The sequence below is a fragment of the Artemia sp. Qi Xiang Cuo genome, chromosome 16 (genome assembly GCF_049724085.1).
Source record: "Artemia sp. Qi Xiang Cuo chromosome 16, ASM4972408v1, whole genome shotgun sequence".
Taxonomy (NCBI): domain Eukaryota; kingdom Metazoa; phylum Arthropoda; class Branchiopoda; order Anostraca; family Artemiidae; genus Artemia; species Artemia sp. Qi Xiang Cuo.
The window spans coordinates 15,824,133-15,842,350 of record NC_142809.1 but is presented as its reverse complement, the minus strand read 5'-3'; the positions used below and the strand labels follow the sequence as shown (position 1 = coordinate 15,842,350).

The window sequence follows — 18,218 nt, the reverse complement described above, 5'->3', positions numbered from 1 at the left end:
GAGTATAAAATGCTGGAAATCATAAAGTGTACCATGCAAATCTACATGGCCGAAATCTAACAGCCAGAGATTCAGAATCCATCCTTTATAAGTGCAAATAGCGCTTCTTGGTGTAATTTCTGGAGTATAAAATGCTGGAAATCATAAAGTGTACCATACAAATCTACATGGCCGAAATCTAACAGCCAGATATTCAGAATCCATCCTTTATAAGTGCAAATAGCGCTTCTTGGTGTAATTTCTGGAGTATAAAATGCTGGAAATCATAAAGTGTACCATGCAAATCTACATGGCCGAAATCTAACAACCAGAGATCCAGAATCCATCCTTTATAAGTGCAAATAGCGCTTCTTGGTGTAATTTCTGGAGTATAAAATGCTGGAAATCATAAGGTGTACCATGCAAATCTACATGGCCGAAATCTAACAGCCAGAGATTCAGAATCCATCCTTTTTAAGTGCAAAACCTCTCAGCCCCTTTAGCAACCTGGTAAAGGGCAAATCACAACTCTTAGAAACCAAAAATTAAAAATATGTTTCGAAAAAAAAGATTTTTAATGAGAAAAATTGTCGTACGAACCTCATTCGGAATTATTAAATCTTCCTGATAGCAATCTTCCTGACACACATGTACAATAGTCCCCAATCAATGAGGTTTTACTTCCCCCCTTTCTCTCTTTATGCATCGATTTTCTTGCCATTAGAATGGAATTTTACAAACTTTATAGTCGCTTTACGGGTCGTAAGTTTATTTTTTTTGTGAGTTCAAGCACTATATAATAAGTTTATACCTATAACTTAGGTAATTTTTGAAATTTTCAAGAACATCAAAAATATTGACGTTATCGAACCGTTGGATATAGCTTGCATCTTTATTTAATATGTTCCAGCGAATTGATTTGAACGTGCAAGACTTGAAAGGCTAGGTCATAAGCCCTACAAAACCACTTCTAAGTTTTGCCACTCCTATCTTTTGTTTATATACTAATTTTTCAAACAACAAAATATAATAATGTGTCTCAAACCTGTATTGTTCCATTAGGAGGAAAAATTGTATTGTTTTCTAGAAGATATTCGCCTAAGCTTGCATATCTACAGGTATTTACTACAGAAGGCCACCTTAATTGCGTCTCATTGACTGAGTTTAAACAATTCATGCCAGCACTCTTTGGCACTAGTAATCGACAAAAATCCCTGTCCCTCAATTGCCTACCTAGTATCTGCGATCATCTGTACTTTTTTTAAAATTAACTAAGAGTAAAAATGGGTTGGAGGGGATACCCCCACCCCTCCAACGCCCTTTGTCCCATGATTCATCTGATCAAAATTTTGAATTTTTTTCAAAATAGTCCAAAGGTCAAATAACTATACCTCCGGGGTTGACACGCCCCCTCCCAGCGCCTAATGCAAGGACTGATGCAACTTCCCGTCGTTAACATATAAGGACTCTTATTGGAATTAGTTTAAAAATAAATTTCCATAAAATTAATTTTTCAAAGAAAAGTAGATACATTAAGAAAAAAAAAAAAAAAAAAAAAAAAAAAAAAAAAAAAAATTTATTAGCCAAGCGTATAACTATCATAAATCACCATCAATAAATAATCAAAACCCAAAACGAACAGAAATTACAACAAATAACCGAGTCGAAGTCAAAACGAGCAGAAACAAACTTGAGTAGGGCTGACGTTCAACACTCGCTAAATTTATTACATTTATAGTTAAAACTGAAAAGCCGATTATGCATTAAATCAACATAGTAAGAACAATAAATAAATACCCCTTTGAGGTGAATCTTTTAGCGAACGGGTTACAAATGGATGGACCTAAAACCCACCTTGTCGGTGCCTCTTTGGTGCTGAAGCAACAAGGAAAATAACTTTTAGACTTGGACGAGATGTTGTTTTACTATAGAGCTTAATATTGACTCCTTACTTAAGACACTGAAATATGACCTTGATGAAATTAGATTTACTTGAGCAGTAGGGCCCTTCCTCAAAACTTATACAAGTGACAGCATAGAAATAGATATAAGAAGCAAAAACTCAGTGAGGCTTTTGGGTGTTTGTTTAGATTATGACATTTAGTCCAATCCTTATATGCTAAAAAAGATCATATTTGCTAGTTTTTGCTAAAATCATTGTGTCAACTTAAAATATTTAGAATTCCGATGATAAGTTAAAGAACTACTTATTGTTCGTATCCTCAATTGAACACGCTTGTCCCATTTGTCATTAATGTCTCAACAAAGACAAAACGTATAAAGTTTAAGATATTAAACAAAGACCTCTAAAAGGGGGATACCTCTTTTACCTCTTAGGAAAATTATCTAAACCAACACCATCTGACTTCCTTGGAAATAAGACGACATAAGCGTACCGTGGCCTTTGAACTGAAATATCTATTTAACCACTAAATGTTGCTTGAAAATTCTCCGATATCTTATTTTGTCGGCTTGCAGTAATTCTTTCTAAGGACACCAATGGCGGGGGGGGGAGAGATGAAGGAATCACTCTATAGATTTTTGGTACTTATTAAGAATACAGCACACCCAAGAAGTGAAGTTAATGCTAATGACATATAACGTTTACATAGCCTTTAGTTTATATAATAACATAATTTAAGATATATATTTACACATCAGGGGGGGGGGGGGTAAAGCATTTGGACAGCGCCCCTAACCTAACTCCCGCTCCTCTAATTTGCAAATATATAGCCCAAATTATACAAGTCCGCATTCTGTCTAAGTCCAATGCATTGTATCATCCATCACCTTTTTTGTAGCTATGACACCGGTTTTCTGAGATGTAACCTAAGCGTAATTTTTGAGTGTGTTCCGTATTATGCACCAATACCCATACTTTTAGTGTTTCCACACAGAAAATAAAACGAAATTACCCCAACCACTTCCTAATATATATATAATGTTTATTGCATCTTAATTGATCAAAGACAAATCCGTGCCTCAGCCTCCCCCCCCCATATTTTCCTCTATCGGGGAGTCCTCTAACGCTCTCCTATTTTCCCCACGAAGGAGGTCTACGATATATGGTTCTTCCTCTATTGTGTGCATCTGCCAATTCTGACAATAAATAACCATAAAACTAACAAGATCTTTCGGAAATAAAACAACCACAAAATATGAACTTAAAACTAATTTATATCGAATTGACAAATTATAACAGAAAATACGGCATAATCGTTACAAATACATACAGACCAATACCAAGGGATTTTTTTTTCAAACGAAACACTTTAGGCAAATTATTTAAGGGATCCTTGGGAATTCTAAAAAAAAAATATACAAATTTTATGTCAGAGGAGGGAAAAAAGACAGAAGGGAGGAGTTCATCCCTATTTACTGTCCCCTGAACATGGCCTTATATACATAGTAGCGGATAAGCGTCAAATTAGACTTAATTTGGTCCCAAAAGCAAAGAAAAATACAAACACAAAAAAGCTATCTGGCACATATAGAGACAAATAATTAACACACAATATTTTAAAGCTAAAAACACAAACACAAGGAAAACAACAAATGCAAAATGGCCTGACTCATCTGAACGTTAAGGATTCATCCGAAAAAGATAATAATTAGGATTAAATCAAGGGAGTACGAAAAACATCGTAATAAATTGTCAAAGACAAAACCAAAAAGGCATTCCCAATAATGAACAAAAGCACATACAGATTTCTTTAAATCATAGTCATTGACGACCAACGTCATCTGTTTTGTACCGGGCAGCAAGTTCCTTAAATAAGGAAAGTTCTAAGCTTCTGAGGCTCCCTCAATCCCATCCAGGGTTTAACCAATTGGAAAGATGCCTTTTCTTTGGGCACAAAAATTTGAAAAAAAAAAAAAATAAAAGAGAAAGCTTTGGAGTTTAGCCAGAATAAAAAAAAAAACTACAAATAAGTAAATATAAAAAAGAACCGTCCGGACAGCTCTGAGGTCTAATCCCTCTATCGAAGCAAAATATCCGCTAACATCCTTTACGAGCCCAAACTGCAATTTTAATGTCAAATCAAAAAACCTGAAAATTTGGACAAAGTGATGATAATTTGTGCTTTGTTTGGTGTATAAAATAGTTTCAAGGTACTAAATTTATGCTTACAGTAATTAAAGAATGAAAAACAATATTTCATTGCAACTATTTAAGCAATTTAAGCTTAATGATTATTCACAATTTGCTCATTGACTATTTAAGCAAGAAATAATTACTGAGAAGCAGGCACGTACATAAGGAGAGAGATGGAGGGGCGTTTCCCCCTTAAATTCCTGCACACAGGCCTTTTCAGAAAAGCTTGAAAAACAAGTTCTAGTCACAGTTCCTGCATCGACATCACAAACATTCAGTTTCTCTTAAAGAAAATTGGGCGGGTCAAAATTAAACCCTTTGGGTTTTGAGATAAGATTAATTTAAGGGAACCCTTTTAAAAGTCGAGGGGAAAATACTAGTAGTCTAATTAACCAAGGTGAACCAGCGCAGTCAAAGAGGACAGATAGGGAAGGGATAAGAGCAGTGTCGGTCCCAAGGGTGGGGAGGAGATATACCCTTATTTTTGGTTCTAAAGTTATTGGAAATCAACCCTACAAATGTGATGAGCAAAAAAAGAAAGTCATCCAAATTCTAGGTAATAACCCCCACCCACCCCCTCCCCCCTAAAAAAAACTACAACTGGATTTGCTCTTACGTATACGGAAAAAAATGTATTAAAATGGAGAAACTTCATCAACTAAGGCCTTAAATATTAATTGATCTCAGATTCAATCTCATTGCCCAATTTTGATATTGCAATTTCTCAAAAAACTAGTTAGACAACGCGTCTCAACTTCGTATCATACAACTACCGTAAATTACGTCGAATTTTATTCGTACGTCAATTCGTCAAGATCATTTAAGCCTGATGGTACCAAGAAGTTATTTTTTTAATCAAACCTCGGAGTGTTAATCCTAAATGTCACGAAAAACTGCCATTCTGGTCTACTGGTTAAGGCACCGGGTTGATATTGCAAACATTATAGTATCGCACCCCATTAATGGCAGATTTTTGAAAAACATGTTCGCGATATTTTCGACGGTCGCATGTTAATTGTGCGATGTAAACATCGAATCTACAGATAAAATCAAATTACCAAATACTAACCACATGATGGTAATTCATAGATCTTTATTGCTGAAGCGTAAGTAAATGTAAGATGGGGTGAAAAACATGCCTTCAATTTATTAAAAATGAAAACTCGGAAATAGGACATTTAAAAATCTCGGGGGAAGGGGAGGATGACATTTCATTTCTTTTCGATTTTTTGAATAGAAATTAAAAAAGTTTTTTTTTTTTTAAATATATGAGGGGGCAATTCCTCTCCTACCCTAAAAATTTGCGTCCCTGGTATCACTTCCACCATTTAGTTCCGGCTATTTCCAGTTATCCACTTAGTATCTTCTCTGCTAGGTAATTCACAAAATATCTTTCATACTAGAATAAACTAATAATATTCGAATAAACATATTTAGCTACATAATGTTAGTGAAATAAACAAGTTAACAAGTGCAAACTGAAATATACAGCAAAAGGCATTTACAATTTTGAACATAAAAATAATAGTCGTAAAACAAAATACAGAAGCTTGATACGGAATTCAGCTTGGCTTGTAAACCTGAAACAAAGGAGATAAGTCAAATAAATCAATACGAAATAATAATCAGCACTCAGAAAGTTCAATCAAGAAGTGAATCAAGTCCATAAATTTTGATGCTCCTAATTTTTGACACCTCAAAAGAGATGGCACCTCAATAGGACACCATAATATTTTACAGATCCTTCGTTAACTCATCTGCAGTAATTCAAAAGGCGGTACCTTAATCTCTTGATGGAGTTCCGACTAAACAAACCGACTAATAATCAGCGCTAAGAAAACTCAATCAAGAAGTGGATCAAGTCCATAAATTTTGATACTCCTAATTTTTGACACCTCAATATTTTTCAGATCATTCGTGAACTCAACTGCGGTAATTCACAAGGCGTTTTCTTCAACTCTTGACAAAGTTTCAAGCAGTAAACCAAGACCGTTTCAATTAGATTCTGGGAGGAAGGGCATATCACAGAATTTTTCTCTGAAGGCCTGAAGATCCCTCAAAAATATTAGTCTCCCATTTTTAATTACACGGGCTAAGGGTCATTTGTACCAGTCTTTGGGGAACACCCTACTGTGTACCAGTATACTTTGTTGACTTGTCGACTACTTGCTCATAGCTCATCAAATCACGCCTTGTAACTTGGATATGGCACACATTTTAGAAAAAAAGCAACGCTGTAATACCTTCGACTCTTTTTTTCAGGCATTCGAGGTAAGTCTAGACCATTGTGGCTGTGCTAGACTTTTATTCCTTAGAAAAAAGAGGTAGAGAAAGCCTAGTAAATAAGGTAAACAAAGACTAGAGCCTAAGTCTAGTCTCTACTTATTAGCCATTTTACGTCGATCTATAGCTCATTAAATGTCAAGCAACTTGGTTTTTAAAACTATCTAAAATTTAGTAGAGCCTTGTGGCGCAGCAGCAACATGTGCGCGGTGCAGGGAAGCTTATATTAAAAATAATCTAGAGTATTAGCAGCAGTCTTGAATATTAGCAGCAAATTTTTTCTTGAAATATACTATTTAAATATATGAGAAACGCGAAATCTGTAAAGTCTATATGCAAGGGCGTATCTAGGATTTTTGTCGGGGGGGGGGGGGGTACATAAAAACTGTAAAAACACATACAAAAATTATATACATCTTGTTATGTTTTTACGAACCGTACAGAAACTTAGGTGGGGGGAAGGGGTGGATTCAGACCGGTACCCCCTGGATATGGTCTTGGCTAAATACCAGGCTTAAAAATTAATAAATACTGATACATGTCATCGCTGTTGCACCTAAAGGTCATATCTGACGATCTCAAACTTCTGAGACAATTGCCAAAAAATCGTTTGCAGCGCCGCATTGAAAGGGAGAATGAACAACGCAATGTAGGTTTAGTCTCCTTGATCCCCTCATTTATTCTGTTTATACTCCCTTTCAAAAAAAGCTTGACAAGCGGTTTTGGGACGTGTGAAAATATCAGATCCGGTGAAAAGTGATGATATTCAAATTTTCATTCATGTTGTCCAACATTAGTATGAAAAGCAGTAATAATTCGATTACTGATTTCCAGGCTTGCATGTGCGCAGCGTGGGGGCCTTTGGTTTCCCTCATCCCCCTTCGATCATAACATCTGTACGTTTCTCTGTTAGTGTTTTAATTTTCCACCTAATTCATATTTTGTTTAGATTTATTCCCTCCCCCCTTAGAATTACAAGGGCCTCAAACATTAATTCTTGTGTATTTCCCTGTTCTTAAAGTTTCTTCTCGACCGGTCGAATATTTAAAACGTTTTAAATTCTAAATTTACGTTTAAATTTAATTCAAATTCTATATTTAAAACATTTTGTTATGAGACAGTTATTAAATCACGTTTATCAATGATGTAATCGAAGAGATAAATGAAATTAGGAAACTACGGATAAACTTACTTCAGACACGTGAAAATATCAATTACGGCGGAAATTTAAATTTTTATTCATATTGTCCAATATCGGTATGAAAAGCAATAGTAATTCCGTTGGTTAACTGTATTTCATGTAGGCTAGCATGTACGCAGCCCCCCTCCCAATTTAGATTCCCCCCCCCCATAATCGTAAGATTTAAACGCTTTTCTATGATTTATCAACTCGATTTATATACTTGTTTCAAACATAGGCTCCTCCTCTAAAATTATCAGGCCCCCTCCAACAATAATTTTTGCGTGATTTCCTGTTGGTAGGGTTTGTTCTCAAAATTCTATTAATTCAGAAACTCTATATATAATTTTTTTTAAAACAGTTATCCAGTCAAGATGACTAATGATGTAATCAAAGAGGCAGGAGAAACAGAGAAACTGCGGATACACATGGCATAGACCGTTAGCAAAACGAACCCCTACAATATTTTATCTTATAGACCAATCATGGGGGAAATACTGAAAAGAATAGGTCTAAACATAACGTCATACCCTGTGTAAAATATTATCAAACTTTGTGCATTCAGGAAGGCATAGGACAAGCACAAACACTAAGGTTTGTACAATATTCTATGCTCTCGGGCCAATTAAACAAAGTAGATTTTTAGAAAATTCGACATTTGCTCAAACAAACAGTTCTTGAATGGCTTATTGAGAACCAAAGCTCTGTAAAAAAACAAAACAAAAAAACTCAAACAAAAAAACAAAAAACTTTTTATTCTGCTTTGGTTAAATCTCTTAGAAAATTTCCCAGCCATTTTGTTTCTCAAGACGCTAGTGTTAGTTCCATTGATAAGTGATTTTACACAATGAGTTCAAGAGCAGTGGCGCCTATTCAGGACAATGTTAGGGGGGAGGGGGCAGTTTTTTCCCCAATTTTCAATAAAAATTTAAGACATGAAATTTTCAAGAAAACATATTTTTAAAAATCAATAGGGGGGGGGGGAGGCGAACAAATAAAGGGGAACAAGCCCTCCCCCTCCCAAATGGACGATTCCTTTAGACGACTGGAAAACCACATTTGTTTTTGGGTATAACAGTGGTCATGGCATACAACCTTTAGTTGTGCATACAGCCATTGGTTGTGGCATACAGAGTTTCATTTGGCCTTTCGTTCACTCTTGAGTCTAATTATTAAAACGTGATTTATAGCCTTTGGTTCTGGCATAAACGCTCCGTCTCAGACACGATGATATCTTGAACTTTTCATAAGCTACATGTTGTACTAGATTTTAAAACCTACTATTCGTCAAGATCCTATCATTGCAGCCTGAAGGTTAACAGAAAAGATACCGCAGTTTACCAGGTAAAATCAGAGGTTCTACTTAAAAGCCATATGAAAAAGTTAAAAAGGGCAAGATGAAAACAGTAGTGTAGACTTGGTAAAGAGCGATGTCTCTTCCATGGATCCTTTTTTTACATTAAAGGTCGAAAAAGTTCCAATACAAGACACTGTTTAGCAAGGAAATTTTTGACAACAAAAAGAGCAGAAAAAAAGATAGCAATAAGCGAGATAGGGAAATATCTAACCTTGGACACCCCCAAAAAGAAGCAGTAGAACAAAAGGATTAATTTTTGGAATCCAAATTGGGAATGTAGTCACGAGCCATAAGACAAGCAAAAACTGTCATCACCATTTTTGGCTTGACTTCGGTTATGTCCTCAGGTAGGGCATAAATCCTTGCACCGATTTTCCTCGCCATGGATATGGCGTATTTTGCGTTCGCCAGATTATCCTAAAAAACAGGAGAGACAATACAATGTCAAAAGTAATAGAATATTAAATTATAACAGAATATTCGAATAAGCGTTTTTTCAAGTTCCCTACCATAAAACATGCATTTATCAGACCAATACATTTATGGAAAGGGGGTGAGGGCCAATACATCAAGGGTTCTCAATGATCCCGAAAGTTTGTGACTTAGAAAATATGTTTAACTTTTAAGACCATAAACTGGAATTGTTGGATCTCACCTGGAGTGTTTGGAAACTCTGTCTTTCCAGACTTAAAGTCTCTGTCCAGGTATAAAGTCTGGACTTTATACCTGGGGAAGGGTACAAACGTGGATTCAGAACGCAAGATTTTACCTTAAATTACCTTAAATCGCGTTGTCCAACGAAATAAGGAAAAAATCCTTGAGACCTAAAAAACTAAAGGCTTTGAAAGATGGCACGTCAATCCATATCTGAAATTCGGGGTTTTTGAAGCATGAAGGACACCAAAATGAAAACTTTTTTTTGTCCTCTGGCTCCATGCGAAAGTTTTCAAACCAGGAGAAAAAATACTCTATTCATATGTAAATAGTCAATTAAAGGGATAAATACAACAAAATAGGATAGCCTAATTGATTTTCCCAAAAACATTATCCTGTTGGTAAGTTAATAAGTTAATAACTTGAAATGTATAATGCTGAAGAATTTCTGTGAAGAATGCTGAGAATTATGAATTTTTCAATTCCTATTTACAAACAAGGCGTTTAGGCTATATTCTTGCATAGTTTTAATCATTCAGTTATTGTTTTTTGTTTGTTATTTTTACCAATTTACTGCGAGTAAATGGCATGGTCAAACTTTTGCTACAAGAGCCAGGAAAGCTATATTTTCTAGAGCTATAGATAAATCAATGTATCTCAAAAGCCCAAGGGCCATATACATAACAAAACTACAAAAAGAAAAATACTTAATCTGCAAACCAAATAACTCAGCCATTTAGGCTTTTGTTTTTTTCTAAACAGTTGTCTATAAACACACCAAATCGAGTTATTGTGGTTGGGTTAATATTTTGTTGAGTACCAGGAAGCAGAAAATCAATCCCATGTAAATAACTTCCCCTTAAATCAAAGAGCACCGGGTACTTCAATCCCAAGTAAATATCTTCCCCTTAAATCAAAGAGCACCGGGTACTTCAATCCCATGTAAATATCTTCCCTTTAAATCAAAGAGCACCGGTATTTCAATCCCAAGTAAATATCTTCCCCTTAAATCAAAGAGCACCGGGTACTTCAATCCCATGTAAATATCTTCCCTTTAAATCAAAGAGCACCGGTATTTCAATCCCATGTAAATATCTTCCCCTTAAATCAAAGAGCACCGGGTACTTCAATCCCATGTAAATATCTTCTCCTTAAATCAAAGAGCACCGGGTACTTTAATCCCATGTATATATCTTCTCCTTAATTCAAAGTGCACCTGGTACTTCAATCCCATGTAAATATCTTCTCCTTAAATCAAAGAGCACCGGGTACTTCAATCCCATGTAAATATCTTCCCCTTAAATCAAAGAGCACCGGGTACTTCAATCCCATGTAAATATCTTCTCCTTAAATCAAAGAGCACCGGGTACTTCAATCCCATGTAAATATCTTCTCCTTAAATCAAAGTGCACCGGGTACTTTAATCCCATGTAAATATCTTCTCCTTAAATCAAAGAGCACCGGGTACTTAAATCCCATGTAAATATCTTCACCTTAAATCAAAGAGCACCGGGTACTTTAATCCCATGTAAATATCTTCTCCTTAAATCAAAGAGCACCGGGTACTTCAATCCCATGTAAATATCTTCCCCTTAAATCGAAGAGCACCGGGTACTTTAATCCCATGTAAATATCTTCCCCTTAAATCAAAGAGCACCGGGTACTTTAATCCCATGTAAATATCTTCTCCTTAAATCAAAGTGCACCGGGTACTTCAATCCCATGTAAATATCTTCACCTTAAATCAAAGAGCACCGGGTACTTCAATCCCATGTAAATATCTTCCCCTTAAATCAAAGAGCACCGGGTACTTCAATCCCATGTAAATATCTTCTCCTTAAATCAAAGAGCACCGGGTACTTCAATCCCATGTAAATATCTTCCCCTTAAATCAAAGAGCACCGGGTACTTCAATCCCATGTAAATATCTTCCTCTTAAATCAAAGAGCACCGGATACTTCTGGAGAAAATGGTGTAAATCTTCATCCTCCTCTTCAAAAGAGGACAAGCCTACCACTCTTGAGAAACTCTCTTTTTATCAAACACCTTTTGCCTCCCCTGGATTGGAAGGCAATTTACCCAAAGTTGGATCCATTGACATAAAAATATAGCCGGTAAATTCAATTTAAAATAACCTTCCTCTCCAAAACTAGATGACATTTTTTTCGCTCTTTTTCTGTTGATTTTCAGCACACGTTATTTATTTTTAAATCCCGCTATTTCTCCTATAAAAGAAAAAAAAAACTCCGACTTGTAAATCAGTCTCAAAATTCCAGGTGATAAACTCTTAAGCCTCCAACCCTTGAACAAAAATCTTTTGGTACCCCCTCCCCCCCCCCCCCCAGGAAAAATCTTGAATACAGCCTAAGCCAAAACTGCATACCTGCATCGAACATTTTTTTGCATTAAAAATCCAGTTCCGGTTTTCCTAATTTTTTTTGTAGATGGATATGGTTATATAAGTTTCCAGTTAACCAATTTAAAGAACCAGATTGAATTTTTAAACCAATTTAAAGAACCAATTTAAAGAACCAGATTAAATTTTAAAACGAATTTAAAGAACCAGATTAAATTTTTAAACCAATTTAAAGAACCAATTTAAAGAACCAGATTAAATTTTAAAACGAATTTAAAGAACCAGATTAAATTTTTAAACCAATTTAAAGAACCAGATTAAATTTTAAAACGAATTTAAAGAAACGGATTAAATTTTTAGTGCCCTTGGTACTTCAAAATAATCTCGATTATCAGGAATGTAGGAACTCAAGGGCCAAACCCAAGCTTTGGCGTCAAGACGTCATAGAGCAAACTTTGCCCCTCTACTCATGTGATCTAATTCAAACTATCTAAAATAAGACGCCAACTAGAGTATCTTTTCTTTTGCAAAAAAGGGACCTCCTTCCCCCAAAATTAAAAGATGTTCATACCTCCTCAGTGCCTCCTTCCCTTACAACCTCGTAGTTGACAGTTCCGGGTTTGATGGCATCGACTAGATCAATTACTACCCTGGCATCAGATATACTTGATTCCTAAAAGAAACAAAAATATTGAATATAAAAATGAAAAAAAAAGGAAAACTTTGAAAAAAAAAAATACCACAACAGAAAACAGAAGAAAATCAACAAGGGGGAGAGAGAAAGAGAGAGGGAGTCAGGGACAGGTTTTTATAAAAAAGAAGAGGACAGAAACAATAAAACGCAAAATGCAAACAAACGCCAAAAACAACAAGAATGAATTTTGAAAACATAAATAGTCCCCCATTGTAAGACATATATATAAAAAAAAATACAGTCATTGAAGAAATTTTAGCTCTGTTTAATTTCCATCGGAGTATTCATAAATTTAAACGACTACAAGAGAAATTAAAATTTTTAAAGTTACTGAAAAGAAAATAAATTATTTCATTTCTTTAAAGCGAAGCCACAACAGCAACAACTAAATTGTTGCTACTCTATAAATTCAATAGTAGCTTTTTCGGGCACTCCAGAGCATGGTTGCCCCAGTAGTTATAAGTAGGCTTATCATTCCTCTAGGAGTATCCTCTGAATCTTCGAAAAATAATTTAAAGAATTATTTAGTCAAATATCAAAAAGTTTAAGCTAATTTAAATTAAGTGAAATTTTACATTTAATTTGGTTTCACTTTACTTTGAATACTTTTTTTTCTTTATTTAGATGATGTGGTTGCGGTAAACATTCACTTTTTCATGACAATAGTTCAAAATAAACTAGTTTATTTCCCATGTTTGCTTAATGTTTCCTCCGTTTACAATAATATTGAGAATTATTAAAATGTTGATCCAAATGTCTTCGAAGGTTCTAGTAAATAAAACACTTCCCAGGACCAACAACCGATTCTTGTTTCATTTTAATAAGTTTTCAGTGTAGCATCTATTAACGCAACTTTATGCAAAGGGGGTAAGAGAGAAGAAGAGAGCACCAGTCTATTTCATATTTAAAGTAATTCCTACTCGATTTAAGCTTAATGCCAATTTTCAATTTCATGAAAAAAATTATTTATTTTCTGTGTTTTTTTTTTTAGTTTTCATAATAATTGAATCATGAATGATAAACAACACAATAATTTCCTTTGAAAAAACAAATGAATTTTTTAGGTCTGATTTTGACCCAATTTAGGTAAATATTGCGGGACAAGTATTTATCAAGGTGTATGGTTTTTTTTCGCTGATTAAAAGAGCCAGTTAAAAAATAAAAAAGAACAATTCTGCCAAATTAGATTAAAAAAAAACAAAAAACATTGCCATTTGAAAAAGGGCATTTTGTAATTTTTATAACCTTAACTACGATTTAATTGTCAAAGTATAATACTTGTTCATTTAAGTTCAAGGCCATATCCAGGAGAGGAGGGGGGGGGGGGATTTGAACCCCCCCCCACCCCTAAATATTTCTCGGAAAAACGCAACAGAAATGAATACAAACAAATTCCTTATACGATTTATTAAATTTTTTGGTAGCCCACCCCCGAAGAAAAAACCATTTTTTACCCTTCCCCCCCCCCTCTGAAAACATCTTGGATATGGCCCGGTTCAAGTTCATATATAAATTATATAAAATTTGAACAAATCGAAGTTTGTTTATATTTGACACCTGGTTACGAACGAGGAAAGGCTACAGGATCTTCTCGCTGTAATCCTACAGAAAGCGAGTCTTTAGGGACTGAAGATCAACTCGGAGAAAACAATGGATATTTAGTAATGAGCGACATACCACAGGGTAAAAAGCGCAGAGATCAAGCAACAGAGAAGGTGGTAGAACTTAGATTTCTTGAGAGTACAGTCCAACGAACGGGATTCAGCAAGAAGGAGGTGCAGTCTAGGATCAAACGAACAAGTGGAGCTCCTATGGCGAGCTCCACTTGCTCCAATCAACTTAAGCCAGTATGGTGATCGAAAAAGTATTCTTTAAAATCATTGAGGCTGTTCAAATAGAAAGTTCTCTCCACCCTCTTTTATAGCTAGAATCCAAACCATTAGTTGGAAAAGAGAATAATGTCTTTGCACGGTACTAAACATTTACCATCACCTGTGAAATCTGACCATCAGTTGTTGAATTTGTTTAAATCGGTTGTTGAATCAATTGAATTTAAATCAGTTGTTGAATCAATTGCATTTAAATCAGTTGTTGAATCAATTGCATTTAAATCAGTTGTTGAACTGACTACCAGATTTGAGTTCTAAACCTTCAGTTGGAAAAGAAAATAACTGTTTTGTAGAACTGGCCATCAGCGGAGCAAAGACTAAAGTATTGGCTCTCAACCAACCTGCTCCTTGTCAGGTTACCCTCGACGGTGAGCCAATAGAAAATGTCGAGGAATTCAAGTATCTTCGCCCTATCATAACACCAGATGGCGGAGCTGAAAGGAATATCTCTGCCCACATAGCAAAAGCCTGGGGAGTTTTTACTAGTCTGAAAAAAGCACTATGGACCAGACGGGAGATCTCAACTAAAACAAAAGTCAGAATCTATGTTGCAACTGTTCGAGCAGCACTACTGTATGCTTGCGAGACATGGCCGATCAAGGCTGAAGACGCGAGAACTCCGGACGTGTTCGACCACCGCTGCCTTCGTTACATCTTCCGCATTAAGAGATGGGACAGGATTTCTAATAGTAAAGTAAGGAGTCACTGTGGCCAATCAGAAGAGCTATCGCTTATCATTAAAAGACGTCGGCAGAAGCTCCTCGGCCACACATTGCGCCGTACCGAAGGCACGATATGTCAAAACGCCCTTGTCTGCGAACCAGCCCCCTCCTCGAAACGTAAACCAGGAGGACAAAAGAAGAACCTGTGACAAAAATTCTAGGAGGACCTGGAACCGTGGGGTGGATTCAGGAGACATGGTCGGAGATGGGACAAAGACCGGCTAAAGTTCGCCGGAGAAGCTGCAGCTGACAGGTCTAAGTGGTCATCAGAAGTCATACCAAGATCCTTTGGTGCCGGACAGAACAGTTCATCGTCTGGTTCCCGCCGAAAGTAAAAAGTAAGTAAGATACTAGACATTGACTAGAAAAACGACGTTAACAAACAGACAGTTTGCTCTGTATTGCAGAACCCCTAGAAACAGATGTGATATACCAGCGAAGATGGTACTACTTGGAGTGTGCTGTCTATATGAGGACTCCCCATATTTGGGAAGCCACTGGAAGTCGAAGAAGAAGAAGACCAATAACTACGCTTCGTCACACCTACTGACGAGACCTACAGGCGATTATCCAACACGTCTGGCCGGCAAAACATGTTAGGGATGACTGTTAGTCTTTTCTGGATATCCTGGGTGCTCTGTTTTTGAAGACATCTGGTTCAATAAAATTATCTCTTAGCAAAAAACCCATATCAAACAGTTCGTGGTAAAGAACTGTAAGTAAGGAGCGACCCGGCTCAATGGTAACCGAAACTCTAGAGTACGGGTTTTTGATACCAATAGATACATCAAAAGAATCAGATTTCAATGCTTAATTCAAATATATAACTTTCATCAAGTTTAGTGCTACCCATCAAAAGTTACGTGCCTGAGGAAATTTGGCTGATTTTCGAAAAAAAGGGGAAAGACCCTCTAAAAGTTATAGAACCTTAATGAAAATCACACCATCATATTCAGCGTATCAGAGAACCCTACTGTAGAGGTTTAAAGCTCCTATCTATAAAAATGTGGAATTTTGCATTTTTTGCCAGAAGAAAGATCACGGATGCGTGTTTACTTGTTTATTTGTTTTTTTTTTCTCAGGGGTGATCGTATCAACCCAGTTGTCTTAGAATATAGTGGGAGGACTCATTGGAACGGAAATTAAAAGTTCTAGTGCCCTTTTTAAGTGACCAAAAAAAAGGAGGGCAACTAGGCCCCCTCCCACGCTCATTTTTTCCCAAAGTCACCTGATCAAAATTTTGAGATAGCCATTTTGTTCAGCATGGTTGAAAATATGATAACTATGTCCTTTAGGATGACTTAATCCACCTAAGTCCCCGAGGGGGGGGCTGAAAGCTATGAACTTTACCCAATGTTAACATATAGGCCTAGTACTGGTTACTAGGAAATATACAGACGTTTTCAGGGGGGATTTTTTCTGGTAGTAGAAGGTTGGGTGGGTCGGGGGTTATGTGGGAGGATCTTTCCATGAAGGAAGTTTTCATGGGGGAAGGGACATTGCTATGAACGGGCGCCGGATTTCCCAGCATTATTAAAAAAAAATAATCCGAAATTAAATATAAAAAACAAGTTTTCCAACTGAAAATAAGGAGTAACATCAAAACTTAAAACAAACAGAAAATATTACATGTATGATTGGGTTCACGCCCTAGTCAATACCTCGCTCTTTAAGCCAAAGATTTGTTAGTACTTTCATAAGAGCTATTTATTCTAATTAACGGCCTTTGTGATTAAGCTTTCATTTTTAAAGAATTGTAACAAAATTCGAAATTTACCGTAAATGGTATAGTATCGTTCGGGGGACGAGCCCCCTAATATACGTATTAAAAACATGTGGACATAAAAGTTCGTTACGTAAGTTAATTTGTAAGTAGCGTATATTTATTACTAGTATAAACGTTCGTAAATAAAATTAAACAAGTTTAGAGAAAGCCATTTAACCAAATAAAAGTAAAACTAATATGCAAATTTTGTTTTAATTATTCATGTACGGTGAGCCAAAATCAAAACCTGCATTAATCCAAAAACGTTCAAAAATTAAATTAAAAAAAAACAAACAAGTTTTCTTAACTGAAAGTAAGGAACGACGTTAAAACTTAAAACGAACAGAAATTATTCCGTATATGAAAGGACCTGTCCCCTCCTAAACGCCTCGCTCTTTACGCTAAAGAAAACCTTTAAATTTACTGAATTTTATATATTTGGAACATATATGTATAAAAAAGCAAATCTGTCGATATTTTTTGCTTTCAAATTTCTGTTTTTCCCACTTTCTATTACTATTACAGAGTCGCACTTCACGCTCTGTTTATTGCCATAAACGGTGCGGAAAGAATATGTCAAACAATTATCATAAATAGCAATAATAATAGGCAAACTACCTGGAAAGACCTTAAACAGCTACGCTTGTTGGCAGATGACAATTTGCTGTTGACCCAATCAATAATTTCCTTTTCAACAACAGGGTTGCCGTGATCTGCCAACTGAGATAGAACAGACAGTGTATAGGCTCTCATCAATTGCCAGATAAGCGCTAAAATAAAAATTATTTAAAGATATTTCAAATTCAAAAGAAATATAAAATATAAATCTAATTGAATAAATTAAAAATATATAGCAAATATACTTGTATATATATGTTTATAATTTGTCCATAAATTTAAATAGATATAATCTTTACGTAATAAATATAAATATTATATTTATAAATCCTTTAAAAGAAAAAGCACTTATGACTAATCTTCAGAAACCAGTTGCCATGATTCGACAAATTAAAAGAAAACAAACCTGACAGATCATGCAAAAATTTTGACGAGACCCTTAAAATCTTGAGAAAAACCAAGAACTAAAATCACCACCATATTTATTTACATGATTATGTTTTGAACAATGGAATTAAAATATCAGACTCTTCAGACCCCAGGCTACATTATGCTCCTTGCAAACTGTATAGGATATATGGTTATATATGTATATAGGCTATATATATGCATATAATATGATACG

At 35.5% G+C, this 18,218-nt stretch overlaps 1 protein-coding gene across 1 annotated transcript in view; it reads right to left on the bottom strand.

Moving 5' to 3' along the window:
* Positions 1–3,138: 3,138 nt before the first annotated feature.
* Fim (plastin-2 fimbrin) overlaps positions 3,139–18,218 on the bottom strand; it is a 132,386-nt gene continuing 117,306 nt past the window's right edge. Inside the window, exons 10-13 of the mRNA XM_089102669.1 lie at positions 17,594–17,745; positions 12,477–12,578; positions 9,107–9,312; positions 3,139–5,655 (exon numbers count right to left, since the gene is read on the bottom strand). Of these exons, the coding sequence (XP_088958795.1) occupies positions 9,145–9,312; positions 12,477–12,578; positions 17,594–17,745 (422 nt within the window). The 3' untranslated portion in view covers positions 3,139–5,655; positions 9,107–9,144. The remainder of the gene's footprint in view (positions 5,656–9,106; positions 9,313–12,476; positions 12,579–17,593; positions 17,746–18,218) is intronic.